Raw genomic sequence first — 18,577 nt, 5'->3', positions numbered from 1 at the left:
AATACTGAGTAAATGGAATCTGTTCTCTGGAGTTGAGAAGACTGGAAGGCAATATCAACAAGGTGGAAACAATCTCAGAACAAAGGGCTGAAAATCCACCAGAGGAGAGGAAAAAGCAATCAAATCAAAGCATTCTGGACCTATGGAATTCTCTTTAGGTTGTGGACGTTCCATCATTGAATACAGTTCACACTGAAGTAGACAGATTATTTGGCTTCAGCAAATTAAGTACTACGGAAAATAGGTGAGAAAGTGGAGTTGATGAAAACACTTGTAGATTGTGGGCAGGCTCTGGGGAGTCAGATAAATTACTCACTGCAGATACCCAGCCTCTGATCCACAGGCCTGCAGATTCCTAGAGAGTTTAGTAAGTACGAGATTATGTTTCCGTGATGTCAGCTTGTCCTCAATATAGGCAGGAAGCATCACACACACAGCACAGCTTCCAAAAGTTTTTTTTAATTAGGTCTTAGATAAAACTCAAATAATTATTTCCAAACATTAAAGCATTAAACTGAATTATTTTATAAATTTTAACATAAATTAAAATCTTTTAAGCACAACAGTATGAACCAAACTTTAAATAACACTAAATCCTGATTTAGCATCACTGTCTTCATTTGCAGATTTTGAGAATGTGATGAGGTGTATGAAACAGTTCGGGTATAATCTAGTTTGTGACATTAAATACAAAAATCATCACTTCCTTCCCATTCTATCCCTCTCCAAACATAATAAAAAGTGAATATGTTCAACAATTTATAACAAAATTAAAAGGCAAAGTCCCTCAGAACCGCTCAATGAACCATCGTTTGCTCAGTGTACAGCAAAGCTTCATTTAATCATCATCCCATCTTTCATGCTAATGCACAAGTGAGCACTGGTGTTTTCCACACTCCCATCTACATTGCTTTCTCTGCTCAGTCCACGAAGGCAGCTCTGAAAAACTTTTTGCGAAATCGTTGCAGCAATTTTACCTTCGGGTAGTAGCTCAGGTGAGAAAAGGTTGGGGTTAAGGTGAGGAGCAGGCGGTATGCAGTTCTGGCAACTTCAAAACACCAGGCTTTCTTTCCAAAGTGCATGCTTTAGTGGACATGGGAAGGGACTGCTTCACACAGCTGTGATTTCTCTGAAGTGTAACATATCATTCCCCGAGAGCTGACATTAGTCAGGACGTCCATGATTGCATACTCTTAAGCATCAATTCGAAAGCTTCTCTGAAAGGAGCTTGGGCGCTTCTCAGTGAGTCTTCAATCCTGCTGTATAAACTGAAGGATTTCAGGTCCAGCCAGATGAAGCCGAAACACTGCTCATCAAATAGGACAAAAAGTCCAGGTGTCCTTTCGGGGCTGGTGAATCCGTGACCTGCAATCAGGCCAGTGCCATAAAAACTGATAATGAAGCAGAGAGACAACAATATTCAGAATCACTAAACAAAACGGTGGGAAAAAAAAACTAGCAGGCAAAATGTTAGTCATTTATAGGCATTCATCACAATTAAACTGATCTTACAGAATAGTCCAGTTCTGACAGACACATTTAATACAACTTAGATCCAAGTTCTTCACACACCTCACCCATTATGAAAGCTATCATTTTTTTCTGTAAATTTATGTTAATGAGAAGAGCAGAACAGTCACAGGAAAACTTGCTCTTCATTCTTAAAGAGGCTAATGAGGGTCACACTTGATTTTTTTTAAAGCTAATTACAACACTCGACTATCTGAAAGCTTTGAACAACTTTCAATGTCTTTAATGTAGAAAAAGACTGTCTTACAAAGATCAAGATAATATTAAATAAGCCAGCATCATTCTTCATAAGATGCAGGTCCAGATCTGCTCAGTATTCCAAATGTGCTCCAAATAGGGTTTTGTATGACTCAAGCATTAGAGTACAAGTGTGTAGAAGTAGATTAGATTCCCTACAGTGTGAACTCAGGCCCTTCGGCCCAACAAGTCCACACCGTCCCTTGGAGCATCCCAGTAGATTTTAAGCAGTTTTCTATTCCTCTTTTAGATTGTTTCCCGTACTTCACTAAACAGACTCAAATGTAAGCCTTAATGATGACCACAAATCTATTGTCAATTCTTCGATAAAAAAACCTACCTGGCTCACTGATGTCATACTGGGAAGAAATCTGCCGTCCATACTTGGTCTAGCCTACATGTGACTCCAGACCGTGGCAATATGGTTGACTCTTAATTGCCCTGTGGGCAATTATGGTAGGCAGTAAATGCTGGTCTAACTAGTGACACCCTCATCCCATGTGGGAGTATTAAAAGTGTGTAAAGATGTTTAGTTAGGCCGTATGGGGAGGTAATGGCAATGGCTTAGTGGTATAATCATTGGACTGTTAGCAGATGGTAGAATTTGAATTCAGTCAGTATTTGGAATTAATAGTCTAATCCATTGCCGACTGTCAGAAAAACACATCTGGTTCTCTAATGCCCTTTAGGGAAGGAAACTGCCATCCTTACCTGGTCTGGCCTACAGCAATGTGATTGACTCATAACTGCCCTCTGGACAATTGGGGATGGGCAATAAATGCTAGCCGAGCCAGTGATACCCTCATCCCATGAATGGATGAATAAAGTAAAAAGAATTTGGAACACTGCATACAGTTCTGGTTTCCACATTACCAGAAGGATGTGGAGGCTTTAATGGGGGTTCAGGGAAGGTTTATTAGAATGAAAGAGATAATGGGAACTGCAGATGCTGGAGAATTCCAAGATAATAAAATGTGAGGCTGGATGAACACAGCAGGCCAAGCAGCATCTCAGGAGCACAAAAGCTGACGTTTCGGGCCTAGACCCTTCATCTCTGATGAAGGGTCTAGGCCCGAAACGTCAGCTTTTGTGCTCCTGAGATGCTGCTTGGCCTGCTGTGTTCATCCAGCCTCACATTTTATTATCTATTTATTAGAATGAAGTCTGGTTTGGGGGTTATTAGCTATGAGGAGTGATTAGTCAAACTTGGTCAGAAGCTGAGGAACGACCTGTTAGGAGATTACAAAATTATGAGAGACATGGATAGAATGCATAGTTGGAGTCTTTTTCTCAGACAGAAATGTCAATTACATAGGTTAAGGATAAAAGGGGACAGGTTTAAAAGAGATGCGAAAGGCAAGTGTTTTTTTACCCTTAGGGTGCTAAATACCCAAAATGCGCTGCCTCAGAGTTGACAGTGGTGGAGGATACAACAACATTTAAGAGGCATCTCGACAGATATACAACTAGACAGGGAATAGTGGGAATCAGACCATGTATGTAGAGGCAAAAGGCTTTTAGTTTCGAAAGGAGTCGTGCTTTGGTGGGTCTTGTGCTGTACTATTCTTTGTTCAAACTGATCAAACAGCATGTAACTGCATTCTAACTGTAAAGCAAATGACTTCACATTGAAATGAATCTGTCACAGTTTGCCCATTTACAATGTACTGTTTCTGTCATGTGTCTACCTATTTGGCAAGTTTGTCTAAATTCTCCTTTATCCTAGGATATCCCAGGACACACTTAGGCCCAATTTCAAGATGTTACCTTTGACTTCTTGAAAAATTTGTTGGTATTTAGCCCACGCACTCAACGGTTTCTTACCAGGCCCTACACATCCTCGGATACACTTCGTTTCGAGCCATCACTCCCACAGGTAACACAAAGGGTTGCCCAGGCACCGACGGTGCTGGTGACCCTCCTGCAGTTGCTCCCTCTGATCCTCCTGTCTCAGGCGGTGAGCTCATCCCAGCAGCTTTTGTTTTGTGGTCTTTTGGTTCTTGGACACCATTACAGGCAGGCTGCAAGCTGCCTGTGTTTTGTTGAGAGCTCTCTTGCCAGTGCTCCTGGTTCTGTTGGTCACATTGCACTTGTTGGTGAACCTCCAGCACAATTTGGGAAAGTTTGTCAAAACTTCGAAGGTGCTCGATGTCAGGAAACTGGACAGGACGAGTGACATCGATGTGCAAAGTCAGCTGACCAGCAGGTACATTAGGGTCTCCCTGTACTCAATGTTCAAAACAAAACAGAAACAAAAGGTTAGTTTTCATCATTCTGTCCCACCCATAAGTCATTGCTTTGTTCAGTACTATACTAGAGTATTAAAATTGTGTCTTGATACATTTTCATTTCAGTTTCACTGAAAGTCTACTAAGTGCTTAATATGATGAGGTGATAGTCCAGTGTTAATTATCACTAGGCTATGAATCCAGACACCTGTTTGTCCAAATTCTTCTTTATTCTAGGATATCCTAGCACACACTTGTCTCCAGTCTCGAAATAGCTGAGACTTCTTGAAAGACTTGCTGGTAGAGACCCCCCACACTCTATAGTTCCTTACCAGTATGCTGGGACCAGGGTTTCAAATTCTACCCTGGCAGGTGGTAGAATGTGAATTCAATAAAAATGCGGAAAAACATTGGCTTTTAAAATTATTTAGTCATGGGATGAGAGTGTTGCTGGCTAGGCCAGCATTTATTGCCCATCCCTAATGCCCAGGGGGCAGGTTAAGAGCCATCCACATTGCTGTGGGTCTGGAGTCACATGTAGGCCAGACCAGGTAAGGATGGCAGTTTCCCTCCCTGAGGGACATTAGTGAACCCGGATGGATTTTTCCAACAAGTGATAATGGATTCATGCTTATTACTAGACTTTTATAGTTTTTTTTTACTGATTTCAAATTCCACCAACTGCTGTGGCAGGATTCAAATGTGGGTCCCCAGAAGATTATCTGGGTCTTTGGATTAACAGTCCAGCATTAATACCACCAGGCAATGCACCATTCTTTGGAAAAACTCACCTGGTTCATTTGAAAAATTTGACTTACACATGCAACTGCAGACCCAAGGCATTGTGGTTGACTTTTAACTGCTCCCTGAAATGGCCCAGCCACTCAGTTGTGGAGGGAGACAAAAACTGACAATGAAAGCTTCTTCAATTAGATTAAAAAGAAAAAAAAGAGCAGCCAAAGTGAACATACACCCCTTATAACATGAATCTAAGGAGGTGGTTATAGGGAACAAAGAAATGGCAAGGGAAGTTGCAGCTATTTTGCATCAGTCGTTATGGTGAAAGATACCTTGAAAGGGGATCGTGTTAATATTAAATAATACATGGGAGGAATTAAGTACTACAAAAGTAGTTGTATTAAACATATTAATGGAGCTAAAGGCAGATAAGACTCTGGCACTGATACCTTATATCCTAGGACCTGAAAAGAATTAGCTTTTTAAATTCATTTGTGGGAAGTGGGCATTGCATGCTGGCCAGCATTTATTATCCATCCCTAGTTGCCCTTGAAAAGGTGGTGATGAGCTGCCTTCTTGAACCACTGCAGTCCACCTGCTGTGGGTTGACTCAATGCCATTAGGGAGGGAATTCCAGGATTTTGACCAAGGCAACAGAAAAGCAATGGCAATATATTTCCAAGTCAGGATGATGAGCGATTGGAGGGGAACTTGCAGGTGGTGGCGGTCCCATCTGTCTGATGCCCTTGTCCTTCCAGATGGAAATGCTCGTGGGATTAGAAGGTGCTGTCTGAGGATCTTTGGTGTATTTCTGCAGTGCATCTTGTAGATAGTACACACTGCTATTCAGAATTGGCTGACCCTTAGAAGACAAAGGGTGGTATTGGACGGAAAGTATTCAACAAGGTGCTCAGTTACGACTGGTGTACCCCAAGGATCTGTTCCGGGTCCTCTTCTATTTGTGATTTTTGTAAATGATGTGGATGAAAGAGTGGAAGGGTGGATTAGCAAGTTCATGGACGATACGAAGGTGGGTCGCGTTGTGGACAGTGCAGAGGGCTGTTCTAGCTTACAAAGGGACATTGATAGAATGCAGAGCTGGGCTGAGAAGTGGCAGATGGAGTTTAACCCTGAAAAGTGTGAGGTGATTCATTTTGGAAGGACAAACTTGAAAGCAGAATACAGTGTTAACAGAAAGATTCTTGGCAGTGTGGAGGAGCAGAGGAATCTTGGGATTCATAGTTCCCTGAGAGCTGCCACACAGGTGGACAGAGTTGTTATTCAAAAGCCTGGTTCGGCCACATCTGGAGTATTGTGTCCAGTTCTGGTCACCTTATTACAGGAAAAATGTGGAAGCGTTAGAAAAGGTGTAGAGGAGATACACCAGGATGTTGTCTGGAATGGAGGGAACGTCTTATGAGGAAAGGTTGAGACAGCTAGGGCTTTACTCTTTAGAACGACGAAGGATGAGAGGTGACTTGATAGAGATGTACAAAATGATCAGAGGTATAGATAGATTGGACAGCCAGAGACTTTTTCTTTGGGCGGAGGCAGCTTTAACAAGGGGACATAGTTTTAAAGTGTAAGGAGGTAGATGTTGGGGAGATGTCAGAGGTAGGTTCTTTACTCAGAGAGTGGTAGGGGGTGTGGAATGCATTGCCGGAGAGGATAGTGGAGTCGGCCTCATTACGTGCATTTAAGCGGCTATTAGATAGGCACATGGATGATAGTATAAGGTAGCGGTGGAGATTAGATTAACCCTAGATTTAGAGTAAAAGTTCAGCACAACATGGTGGGCCAAAGGGCCTGTACTGTGCTGTACTGTTCTATGCTGCCATTGAGCGTCAGTGGTGGGGGGAAATGGATTCTTGTGGATGTGGTACCAATCAGACAGGGGCTGCTTTGTCTGGATAGTGTAAAGCTTCTTAAATGTTGTTGCAGCTTCACTCATCCAGGCCACATTCCTGACTTATGCCTTGTAGATGGTGGACAGGCTTTGGGAGTCAGGAGGTGAGTTACTCACTGCAGTTCCTAACCTGTGACCTGCTGTTGTAGCCAGTGTTTTATGTGGTGAGTCCGGCTGAATGTCTGATCAATGATAACACCCAGGATGTTGACAGTGGAAGATGTGGTGATGGTCATAGCCTCGCATTTGTGTGGAATGCATGTCACTTGCTACTTGTCATCCCAAGCCTGGATATTGTCCACATCTTGTTGCATTTTAACATGGACCTCTTCAGTATCTGAGGAGTCGCGAATGGTGCTGAACATGGTACAATCATTGGTGAACATCCCCACTTCTAACCTCATGACGGAGGGAAGGTCATTGATGAAGCAGCTGAATAGGATTATGCCAAGGACACTCCCCTGAGGAACTCCTGCAGAGATGTCCTGGAGCTGAGATGATTGACATCCAACAACCACGACTATCTTCCTATGCGTCAGGTATGACTCCAACCACCCCCCAATACCCATTGATACCAGTTTTGCTCGGGCTCCTTGATGCCACAACCAGTCAAATGCATCCTTGACGTCAATGCTGTCACTCTCACCTCACCTCTGGAATTCAGCTCTTTTGTCCATGTTTGAGCCCAAGGCTGTACTGAGGTTAGGAGCTGAGTGGCCCTGGCAGAACCCAAACTGGGTATCACTGAGCAGGTTATTATCGAGCAGATGCTACTTGATAGCACTGTCGATGACACGTTCCATCACTTTACTGATGACTGACAGTAGACTGATGGGGTGGTAATTGACTGGGTTGGATTTATCCTGCCTTTTATGTACAGGGCATACCTGGGCAATTTTCCACATTGATGGGCAGATGCCAGTGTTTTAACTGTAATGGAAAAGCTTGGCTAGGGAAGCAGAAGGTTTTGGAGCAGAAGTCTTCAGTACTACTGCCAGAATATTGTCAGCACCTATAGCCTTTACAGTTTCCAGTGCCTCCAACCGTTTCTTGATATCATGTGGAGTGAATCAAAATGTCTGAATAATCTGTAATGCTGGGGATCACTAGAGGGTGCCGAGATGGATAATCTATTCAGCACTTCTGGATGAAGATAGAATTCTGCAAAAGCTTCAGCCTTATCTTTTGCATGGATGTGCTGGGCTCTTCCATCGTTGAGGATGGGGATATTTGCTGAGCCTCCTCCTCCAGTGAATTATTTCATCGTCCACCACCGTTGCTGGAGAAACATGTGGCAGAATTGCAGAGTTTAGATCTTATCTGTTAGCTGTGGAATTGCTTAGCTCTGCCAAATACTTTGGATTTGTCTTCACTAAGGAGGACACAAATAGCCTTCAGCTAGGGGACAGAGGGTCAAGCATGAAGGAAGAACTGAAGGGGATCCTTATTAATCAGGAAATCGTATTGTGAAAACTGATGGGATTAAAACCTGATTAGTGCCAGGGCCTGATGCTCTGCATCCCAGAGTATTTAAGGAAGTGGCCCTTGAAATAGCAACTGCTTTGGTGATCATTTCCCAGTGTTCTGTAGACTCTGGAAGCCTTCTAATGGACTGGAGAGTAACTAATGTGACCCCACTCTTTGAGGAAGGAGGGAGAGAGAACATGGGGAATTATAGGCCAGTTAGCCTGACATGGGTGGTGGGGCAAATGCTGGAGTCAATAATCAACAAAGTAATAACTGAGTATTTGGAAAGCGATGACAGAATTGGCCCTAGTCAGCAAGGATTCACTAAACTGAAATCAAGCTTGACACATCTTCTGGAATTTTCTGAGTATATGACCAGTAGAGTGGACAAGGGTGAATCAGTAGATGATGTGTATCTCCACTTTCAAAAGACTTTTGACAGGTTCCACACATGAGATTAGTTAGGAAAATTAAAGCTGATGTTTTCAGAGGTAATATATTGATATGGTTAGAGAACTGGTGGACAAGCAGGAAGCAGAGAACAGGAATAAACGGGTCCTTTTCAGAGTGGTAGATGAGTCGGTTGGTGCAGCGTTCAATGCTGGGACCCCAGCTGTTCACAGTAATACATTAACCATTTGGATGAAGGAATTGAAGGCAATATTTCCATATTTGCAGTTGACTCTAAACTGGGTGACAGTGTGTGCTGTGAGGAGGATGCTATGAGGCTGCAGGGTGACTTGGTTAGGCTGATTGAGTGGGCAAATACTTGACAACTGCAATATAATGTGGATAAAGGTGTGGATAAATCCACTTTGATTGCAAAAACAGGAAGGCAGATTATTAGATAATTAAATGTGAGGCTGGATGAACACACCAGGCCAAGCAGCATCCCAGGAGCACAAAAGCTGATGTTTCGGGTCTAGACCCTTATCAGATGAAGGGTCTAGACCCGAAACGTCAGCTTTTGTGCTCCTGGGATGCTGCTTGGCCTGCTGTGTTCATCCAGCCTCACATTTTATTATCTTGGATTCTCCAGCATCTGCAGTTCCCATTATCACTAAGGCAGATTATTATCTGAGTGGTGGTGGTTTAGGAAAAGATGAGGTGCAATCAGACCTGGGTGTAAGGGTGGAACAGTCACTGAAGGTTGGCATTCAGGTGCAGCAGGCTGTGGGGAAAGTTAATGGCATGCTGGCTTTTATAGCGAGAGGATTTTGGGTATCGGAGAAAGGATGTCTTAGGCAGTGATACAGGGCCTTGGTGGGGGTCAAGCCGAATATGGGGTGAAGTATGGTCTCCCACTCTGAGGAAGGACATTCTTGTTATTGAGGGAGTCCAGCGAAGGTTCACCAGAATGATTCCTGGGATGGCAGGACTGTTAGTTGAGGAAAAACTGGATCGACTGGGCTTGTACTCGCTGGAATTTAGAAGAATGAGGGGGGAGTGTCATAGAAACATATAAAATCTTGACGGAACTGTGGGAACAATGTTCCTGATGTTGGGGATGTTGAGAACTAGGGGTCACAGTTTAAGGATAAAGGGTAAGCCATTCAGGACTGAGATGAGGAAGAATTTTATCACTTCCAAGTTGTGAGCTTGTGGAATTCTCTCCCATAGGAAGCTTTAGGGGCCAGTTCATGAGATATATTCAAAAGGGAGCTGGACGCAGCCCTTGCGGCTAAAGGATCAAGGAATATGGGGAGAGGGTGTGAATAGGATACTGAGACTCCGTGACCATATTGAATGCAAGCTTGAAGGGCCAAATGGCCTAGTCCTGTACCTATTTTCTATGTTTCTATCACTCACTGCTTATGCTGTTTGGCATGCAAATAGTTCTGTTTTTGTGGCTTCACCAGGTTGACAAATCAGGTTGATGGTATAAGTTGAGTGGGGAATATACCAGGCCATGGGGTTGGTGATTGTGGAGTACAATTTTGCTGCTGTTGGTGGCCGACGGTGCCTCACAACATGATGGAGGTTATTCTCAATGTGAAGACAGGACTTTGTTTCTATAAGGACCAAGCAGTGGTCACTCTTACTGATATTGTCACAGACAGATACCAAACTGCCAGCTGCAGATGCTAGGATCAGGTTAAGTATGTTCTTCCCTCTTGTTGGATCTCTCACTATCTGCTGCAGACCCAATCTAGCAGTTATGTCCTTTAGGATTTGACCAGCACAATAGCCGCAGAGATACTGGAATACATTGGTTGTAATTTTCAAAAATCCTCAGATTCTGGAGTACCACTGGAAGATTGGAAAATTACCAATGTGACACCCCTATTCAAGAACGTAGAGGCAAAAAGTAGGTAACTATGGCTGATTAGCCTAATGTCTCTTGTTGGAAAAGTAATGGAATTCTCAAGAGCCATAAGTGTCCATGGTGTTGGAGGTAGCATATTGTTTTGAATACAGAATTGGCTAACAGGCAGGAAACAGCGAGTGGGATAAGGAGTTATTTTTTGGACTAGCAACCTGTGAGCAGTGGGCTTACAGAAAATGTACTGTAATTAAATTTGCAGAAAACACATAAAATTGTTTTTAAAAAGTACATTGCAAGAAGGATGCAAACAGTTTACAAAGAGACATTAATTGGTTAAGTGAATGGGCAAAAGTTGCCAAATGGCGCATAATGTGGAAAGATGTGAAACTGTTCATTTTGGAAGGGAGATCAAAAGAGCAGTATTATTTCAAATGGAGGAAAACTCAAGAAATCTACAACTCAAAGGAATCTGGGATCCTTGTGCACAAAATATAAAGCTCGAGCACAGGTACAGCAGGTAATCAGGGAGGCTAATGGGATGTTGGCCCTTATTTCCAGGAAGTTGGAGTATAAGGGTAGAAAAGTCTTAGTGCAACTGAACAAGGTGTTGGTGAGACCACATCTGGAGTACTGTGAGCAGTTTTAGTCCCGTTATTAAAGGAAAGATAGTATTTCATCAAAGGCTGTTCAGAGAAGGTTCACTAGGATGATTCCCTGGTATGAAGGGATTGTCTTATGAAGAAAGGTTAAGCAGGTTTGGACTCTGCTCCCTGGAGTTTAGAAGAATGAATTGTGATCTCATTGAAACATATGGGATTCTCAAGAGGTTTGGCAGGGTAAATGTCGAGAGGATGTTTCCCATCATGGGAGAGTCTAAGACCAGAGGACACAATCTCAGAATAAAGGGACACCAGTTTTGGACTGCGATGAGGAAGAATTTCTTCTGAGAGTTGAAAGTCCTTGTAACTTGCTGCCACAGACAACTGTGGGGGCAGAGTCCTTATGTATATTTAAGACTGAGATAGACTCTCGATCAGTAAGGGATTCAAGAGTTGCGGGGAAAGGCAGGAAAGTCGACACGAAGAATGCCATATCAGCCATGATCCTATTGAATGGCTGAACTCGTCCAACCTACTCCTGTTACTATTTCTTAAGGACTTGTGGCAATCACTAAAACATCCAAAAAAAAGAATGAAATCAGATAGACCACCTGGCATCATTCTGGGCATTAGAAATGACCCTGCAGAAGGACAGAATAGTGAACAAAAATACATACCTCCCTATTGCGCTCAATGCATTCTAAGCTTGGTTCCAACAGGATGTCAGTGGAACAGTGAGACCTGTCCTGACAGCGTTGGATGAATCTGTTCTCTCAGTCACTACTGCAGATGTCAGATCGGCCGCCTTAAATGAATCCCACTGAAAGCAACTGGCTCAGATGGAGTCTCTAGCTGTGTACACAGATACTGTGCAGACCAGCTGATGGAGTATTCTTTCACATCTTTGACCTTGTCTTGCTATAGTCTGAAGTCCCCAATTCCTTCGAGAAGTCCACCCTCCACACAGTACCAAAGAAAACACATGCCCCATTTCTCAAATGACTACTGCCTGGTGGCTCTGACCTTCATTATTAGGAAGTGCTTCAAGAGGTTAGTCATGGCCCACATCAATTCCAGCCTCCCAGCCTGCATCTAACCTTTGCAATTTGCCTACTGGTCATCAGGTCCACAGCAGATGCCATCTCCCATATCCCTACACTCATCCCTGGAGCATCTGGTTAATAAACAGCTCTGCCTTCAACACCATAATCCCAAACAAACTATTCTCCAAACTGTGAGATCTAAGTCTCTGCTCCACCCTCTTCAACTGGATCCTCAACTTCCTGACCTACAGATCACTGTCAGTGAGAATAGGCAACATCTCATCTTTGACAATCCTCAACACTGCATAATGGTAGGATGCATACTCAACCCCTACTGTACTCCTTGTACACTCAACTGCGTGGCCAAATTACATCTGAACCATATCTACATGTTGGCTCAAGTGGTTAACACTGCTATCTCAGAGCATCAGGGACCTGGGTTCAATTCCAACCTTGGGTGACCGTCTGTGTGGATTTTGCACATTCTTTTCATGTCTGCGTGGGTTTCCTCCCACAGTCCAAAGACGTGCAGGCTAGGTGGATTGGCCATGTTAAATTGCCCACAGTGTTGACGGATGTGTAGGTTAGGGTGGGTTACAGGGGGATAGTTCTGGGTGGGATGCTCTGAGGGTCACTGTGGACTTGTTGGGCTAAAGGGCCTGCTTCCACACTGTAGGGAATCTAAACTATGATGGTTTGCTGACAACACCATCGTTGTAGGCCAGATAATAAACAGTGACGAGAAAGAACACAGGAAAGAGAGACTGCTTGGCGGCGTGGTGTAAAGATAACAAGCTCTCTCTCAACATCAGCAAAACTAAAGAGCTAATGACTGACTTCAGGAAGCAAGGTGGAGGGCATGTCCCCATCTACATCAATGGAGTACAGTGGAGATGGTAGTGAGCTTCCAGTTCCTAGGAGTGACGATTACCAACAATTTGTCCTGGACTACACACATTAATGTGATGGTCACGGCAGTACAACAATGCCTTTTCTGCCTCAGGAGGCTAAGGAAATTTGGCATGTCCATAAGGACTCTCACCAACTTTTTATAGACACACGATAGAAAGCATTCTACCTGGATGCAACATGGCTTAGTATAGCAACTGCTCTGCCCAGTACTGTAAGAAACTACAGAGAATTGTGAACATAGCCCTGTCCATCACACAAGCCAACCTTCCATCCATTGACTCCAACTACACTTCTTGATGCTTCAGTAAGGCAGTCAACATCAAAGACCCCTCCCACCCCGGTTATACTCCCTTCCCTCCTTTACCATCAGGCAGAAGATACAAAAGCTTAAACACATGCACCAACAGGTCCAAGAACAGCTTCTTCCCCACTGTTGCTGGAATTCTGAATGGAACACTCAAATTTCAAAGCTAATGTTGATCCTGCTTTTTGTGCACCTTCTCTGCGGCCAACAACATTGTATTTCTTGCTCTGCTCAATCACCCTATGATCTTTGTATGTTATGATCTGCTTGTACTGCACACAAAATGTTTCACTGTACTTCAGTATATGTGACAATAAATCAAATCAAACGAACATCAGGAGGCTAGTGCCAGAAATAGGACGGGTGTCTCACAGACTAGTCATATTTATGTAACCACACTTTAATGTCACTATAATCCACTGTCACAAGACCACCGTGGGAAACATCTGGGAGGCTGCAACATAGTCTACGGACACCATGGCATATATCATAGTACTAGTCAAATACGGATATGTAAACCTGCTGGTTACCGAGTCCCACCCCAACCTTGGCTGATGAATCAGTACTCCTCCATGACGAACATAGTTGGAAGAAGCACTGAGGCTGGCAAGGGCACACAATGTACTCAAGGTGGGGGACTTCAATATCTACTGAGTGTGGCTCAGCTGCAGCACTAGTGACCAAGATATTCTGAGTCGTAAAAGACATGGCAGATAGACAAGGTGTGCAGCAGGTGGTGAGTGAACCAACATCAGTCTGCCAGCTGCAGCTGCATCCGTGCGACTCTGTGTCAGTAAGAATGAATACTGCACAGTCCCTGGGGAAACAAAGTCCTGCCTTAACATTGAGAATACCTTCCATTGTGTTATGGCAATATCACAGTTTTAAATGGGACAGACTTTGAACAGATCCAGTAACTCAAGACTGGTAGTGAATGCCGCAGGTTCACCATCCTCTGGGTGAAGAAACTTTTCCTCTTAGTCTTAAAGGTTTCATCCCTTATCCTTAAACAATGGCCCTACCACGAGGAACATCCTAAATAAAAACCGAAAGAACTGGGAATGCTCTAGATCAGAAACAAAAATAGAAGTTCTGGAAAAGCTCAGCAGGTGTGGCAGCATCAGTGAAGAGAAATCAAAGTTAATGATTCATGTCCGGTGACCCTTCCTTAGAACATCCATGACGAACATCCTTCCTGCATCAATCATGTCTAGTCTTGTTAGAATTTTGTAGGTTTCTGTAAGATTGCCTTCCCCTCATTTTTCTTGACTCTAGCGATTACAATCCAACAGACTCAATTTCTCCTCATATGTCAGTCCTGCAATCCAAGCAATAAATCTGCTAAATCATGACAGATGCTAGTTTTCAATCAATTCAATTCACTCCATGTGATACCAAGAAATGGGTGGAAACTTCGGACACTGCAAAGGCCATGGTTCCTGACAATATTCCAGCAACAGTATCAAAGACGTTAGAAGGGTCTAGGCCCGAAATGTCAGCTTTTGTGCTCCTGAGATGCTGCTTAGCCTGCTGTGTTCATCCAGCTTCACACTTTGTTATCTTAGCTCCATAACTTGTCTAGGGGTGTGGCAAGCTGTGCCGGTACAGCTATAACACTGGCATTTATCTGATGTGGCAAACTGCCCAGTACAAGAACAAAATAGGGCAAATTCAACCCCATCAACTAATGCCCCAACAGTCTGCTCTCAATCAGTAAAGTTATGGAACATGTCACCACCAGTGGGGCAGCACGGTGGCTCAGTGGTTAGCACTGCAGCCTCACAGCGCCAGGAACCTGGGTTCGATTCCAGCCTTGGGTAACTGTCTGTGTGGAGTTTGCACATTCTCCCCATGTCTGCGTGGGTTTCCTCCAGGTGCTCCGGTTTCCTCCCACGGTCCAAAGATGTGCAGGCTAGGTGGATCGCCATGCTAAATTGCCCGTAGTGTTCAGGGATGTGAGAGTTATAGGGGGATGGGTCTGGGTCGGATGCTTCAAGGGGCAGTGGGGACTTGTTGAGCCGAAGGGCCTGTTTCCATACTGTAGGGAATCTAATCTAACCTAATCTAACCTAAATCTATCAAGCAGCAACTGCTCAGTGATGCCCAGTTTGGGTTCTGCCAGAGCCATTCAGCTCCTGATCTTATTTACAGCCTTGGTTTAGAAACGAGCAAAATAACTGAATTCCAGAAGGGAGAGTGACAGCCCTTGATGTTGAAGCTATACTTCACTGAGTGCAGAACTAAGGAACCCTCGCAGCACTAGAGCCAATGGGAATCAAGGAGAAAAGTGCTGTTGGATCATACTTTGCACAAAGGAAGATGGTTGCAGTTTCTGGACATCAGTCATCTCAGCTCAAGGACTTTTCTTAACAGTGGCTCAGTGATTAGCACTGCTGCCTCACAGCGCCAGAGACCCGGGTTCAATTCCACCCTTGGGCGACTGAGTTTGCACATTCTCCCCCTGTCTGCGTGGGTTTTTTCCAGGAGCCCTGGTTTCCTCCCACTGTCCAAAGATGTGCAGTTTAGGTGCACTCACCATGCTAAATTGTCCATAGTATCAGGGATGTGCAGATTAGGAGGCTTAGTCATGAGAAATGCTGGGTCATAAGTGGAAGGTGGGTATGATGCTTTTCAGAGGGTTGATGCAGACTCAATGGGTTGAATGTCCTTCTTCCACACTGCAGGGAATCTAGGAGTTCCTCAAAAGAAATGTCCTAAGCCTACTGTTCTCAACTGCTTCATCAATGACCTTCCCTCCATCATAAAACCAGAGGAAGGGATGTTCGCTCATGATTTCACAATGTTCATAACCATTTGCAACTTTTCGGATACTGAACCATCCGTGTTCAAATGCAGCAAGATTGAGACAAAATCCAGGCTTCTGCTGACGAGCAGCAACTAACATTCATGTCACACAAATGTCAGACAATGTCTCTTTTTGAAGATTGTGAATCTAACCATTGCCCATGACATTCAATTACTATTACTAAACCCCAACCATCAACATCCTGGGGGTTACCACTGATCAAAAACTGGACTGGACTAGCCATATAAATACAGCAGTTACCACAGTGGGTCAGGGGCTAGGAATCCTGCAGCAAGCAGGCTACTTTTGGAATACTGTGTTGTTAAACTGGAAAGGGTTCAGAAAAAAATTACAACAATGTTGCCAGGATGGAGGTTTGAGCTGTAGGGAGACGCTGAATAGCAGGGGGCTATTTTCTGTGAAGCGGAAGCTGAGAAGTGACCTAATAGGGGTTTCTAAAATCACAAAAGGCACAGATAGGGTGAATTGTCAAAGTCTTTTACCCAGGGTAGAGAAGTCCAAAAAAAGGTGAGATAAGAAAGATTTTAAAAGGGACCTAAAGAGCAAATTTGCACACAGAGTGGTGCATGTATAGATTAAGCTGCCAGAGGAAGTGGAGGAGACTTTGAATATTTGAAAGGCATCTGGAAAGGTATATGAATAGGAAGGATTTAAGAGGATCATGGGCCAAATGCTGGCAAATAAGAATAGATTAATTTAGGATATTTGGTCGGCACGGACTCCATCACTAACTAATTCACCTCTTGACTCCACAAAGCCCTTCCACCATCGAAAGATGAAGTCATGGGTGTGATAGAATATTCCCCACATACCTAGATCAGTGCAGTCCATCAACACAAGAAGTTTGACAACATCCAGGATAAAGTAGCATGCTTGATTGGTAACACATCCCCGAACATTCACTCTCTCCACCACTGACCCTTAGTAGCAGTAGTACATACTATGTACTATTTACAAAATGTCTGCAGAAATTCATCAAGGTCCCTCAGACAACAGCTTCCAAACCCAAGACTACTACCATCTGGAAAGGGCAGGACAGTATATACATGGGAACACCATTATCTGCAAGTTCCTCAGAGTCACACACCAACAAAACATGGAAATGCGTCCTCTTCCTTCATGTCACTAGGTCAAAATCCTGGAACTCCCTACCTAATGACATACTTACACCAAATGGACAGCAGCATTTCAATGCAGCAACTCATCACCACCTTCTCAAAGGGCAACCAGGGATGGGCAATAAATGCTGGCCCAGCCAACAACACCCACAAGCTATGAATGAATTTTGATTGTGCAAAGCAAGATGCCATAAATAGAAAATGAATAATTAGATGAATGGTTTGTCACGATGCTAGATGAGAGATGCATGTTGAATAAGATCATGGGGGACATACCTAAGGAAATACCTAATGACCCGCAAACTAGTAAGCAAAGTCCCTATGCAGCTTTGAACCACTGCGATGTAATATTTTATGGCCCTTTAATAGGTATGGGTTAATATCTCAGTGAAAGAAGTCCTTGCCTATTTGGCCTTTCCTTATAACTGAAACCATCCTTTGCTGGCAACATCCTGGTAAAACTCTTCTGAATACTTTCAAGCTTAATAATATCCTTCCTGTAACAGGGAGACCGGAACTGGACAGAGAAGAGGCCTCATCAATGCTTTGTACAACTCAATTCAAAACTACAGTGTGGATCCAATTCATAACAATTAAGCTGAGAGGTACACTGCCACCAACTGAGCCAAGCACGATCTCATTTGTCCCTGCACACAAGTAATTTCCTAATATTTCCATAATTACCAGTAAAAGTAATAGGCTGTCAAGACAACTTAACCTAGGAAAGTAAATCAATCCTTTCACTTGACTCCCCAGAAGAAGGGAGCCCTCCACACAAGAAATAGTCTCTCAGCATACATTTGCCCAAAAGAGTTTGTTGGTTTCTGCTCTGGGCTGTGATCTCCATCACTACTTAAAGAATTTTCACCACCTGCAAACATCCCAAGGCCAAAACTGGGGGTGCTGTAGGGAAGGCTGGCCAAGACAGGGTAGTATCATGGGGCACCCTACTGGAAGTAGGGATGTTCTGAGGGACTACTGCCACAGATCTGAGGATTGTATAATATTTCAGGAAGGAACAGAACATACAGTCACTTACCGTGATTTTTGTTACTTTGATATGGGTTCCATGGAAGCTCAGCATTACTATCTCCAGCCCGTGGCTCCCATATGTTCCTTTAAAGAGACCAGGTGGTATCAAGTCTTCTGGAGCAGATGGCGGTAAGTAGATCCTACGATATGTCAGACAGTTACTGAAACATAAACATAAGACATCAGAACACCTCATTCTCCGGTTGAAAGATGAACCCACCTTCCCGAATTCCTGATCATCAACACCAACAATACTAACACCAACAATACTGACACCATGCCCTGACCTGCTTGTTACCTGCTCACCTGGTGGAGCTGCACTGAGCACATGCCAAAAAATCTGTCAAAGTGATTCCATTCAGAACAGTAG

At 43.8% G+C, this 18,577-nt stretch overlaps 1 protein-coding gene across 4 annotated transcripts in view; it reads right to left on the bottom strand.

Moving 5' to 3' along the window:
• Nucleotides 1-472: 472 nt before the first annotated feature.
• fbxo31 (F-box protein 31) overlaps nt 473-18,577 on the bottom strand; it is a 52,234-nt gene continuing 34,129 nt past the window's right edge. For all 4 annotated transcript variants that reach the window (XM_059651819.1, XM_059651817.1, XM_059651818.1 and 1 more), the window contains 3 exons: nt 18,215-18,368; nt 3,592-3,989; nt 473-1,391 (listed from right to left, as the gene is read on the bottom strand). In XM_059651819.1, coding sequence (XP_059507802.1) covers nt 1,169-1,391; nt 3,592-3,989; nt 18,215-18,368 — 775 coding nt within the window. In that variant the 3' untranslated portion in view covers nt 473-1,168. The remainder of the gene's footprint in view (nt 1,392-3,591; nt 3,990-18,214; nt 18,369-18,577) is intronic.

The sequence above is a fragment of the Stegostoma tigrinum genome, chromosome 16, assembly GCF_030684315.1.
Source record: "Stegostoma tigrinum isolate sSteTig4 chromosome 16, sSteTig4.hap1, whole genome shotgun sequence".
In the NCBI taxonomy this organism is placed as follows: domain Eukaryota; kingdom Metazoa; phylum Chordata; class Chondrichthyes; order Orectolobiformes; family Stegostomatidae; genus Stegostoma; species Stegostoma tigrinum.
The sequence above is the reverse complement of the archived record's forward strand: the minus strand, read 5'-3'. Positions and strand labels throughout refer to the sequence as shown.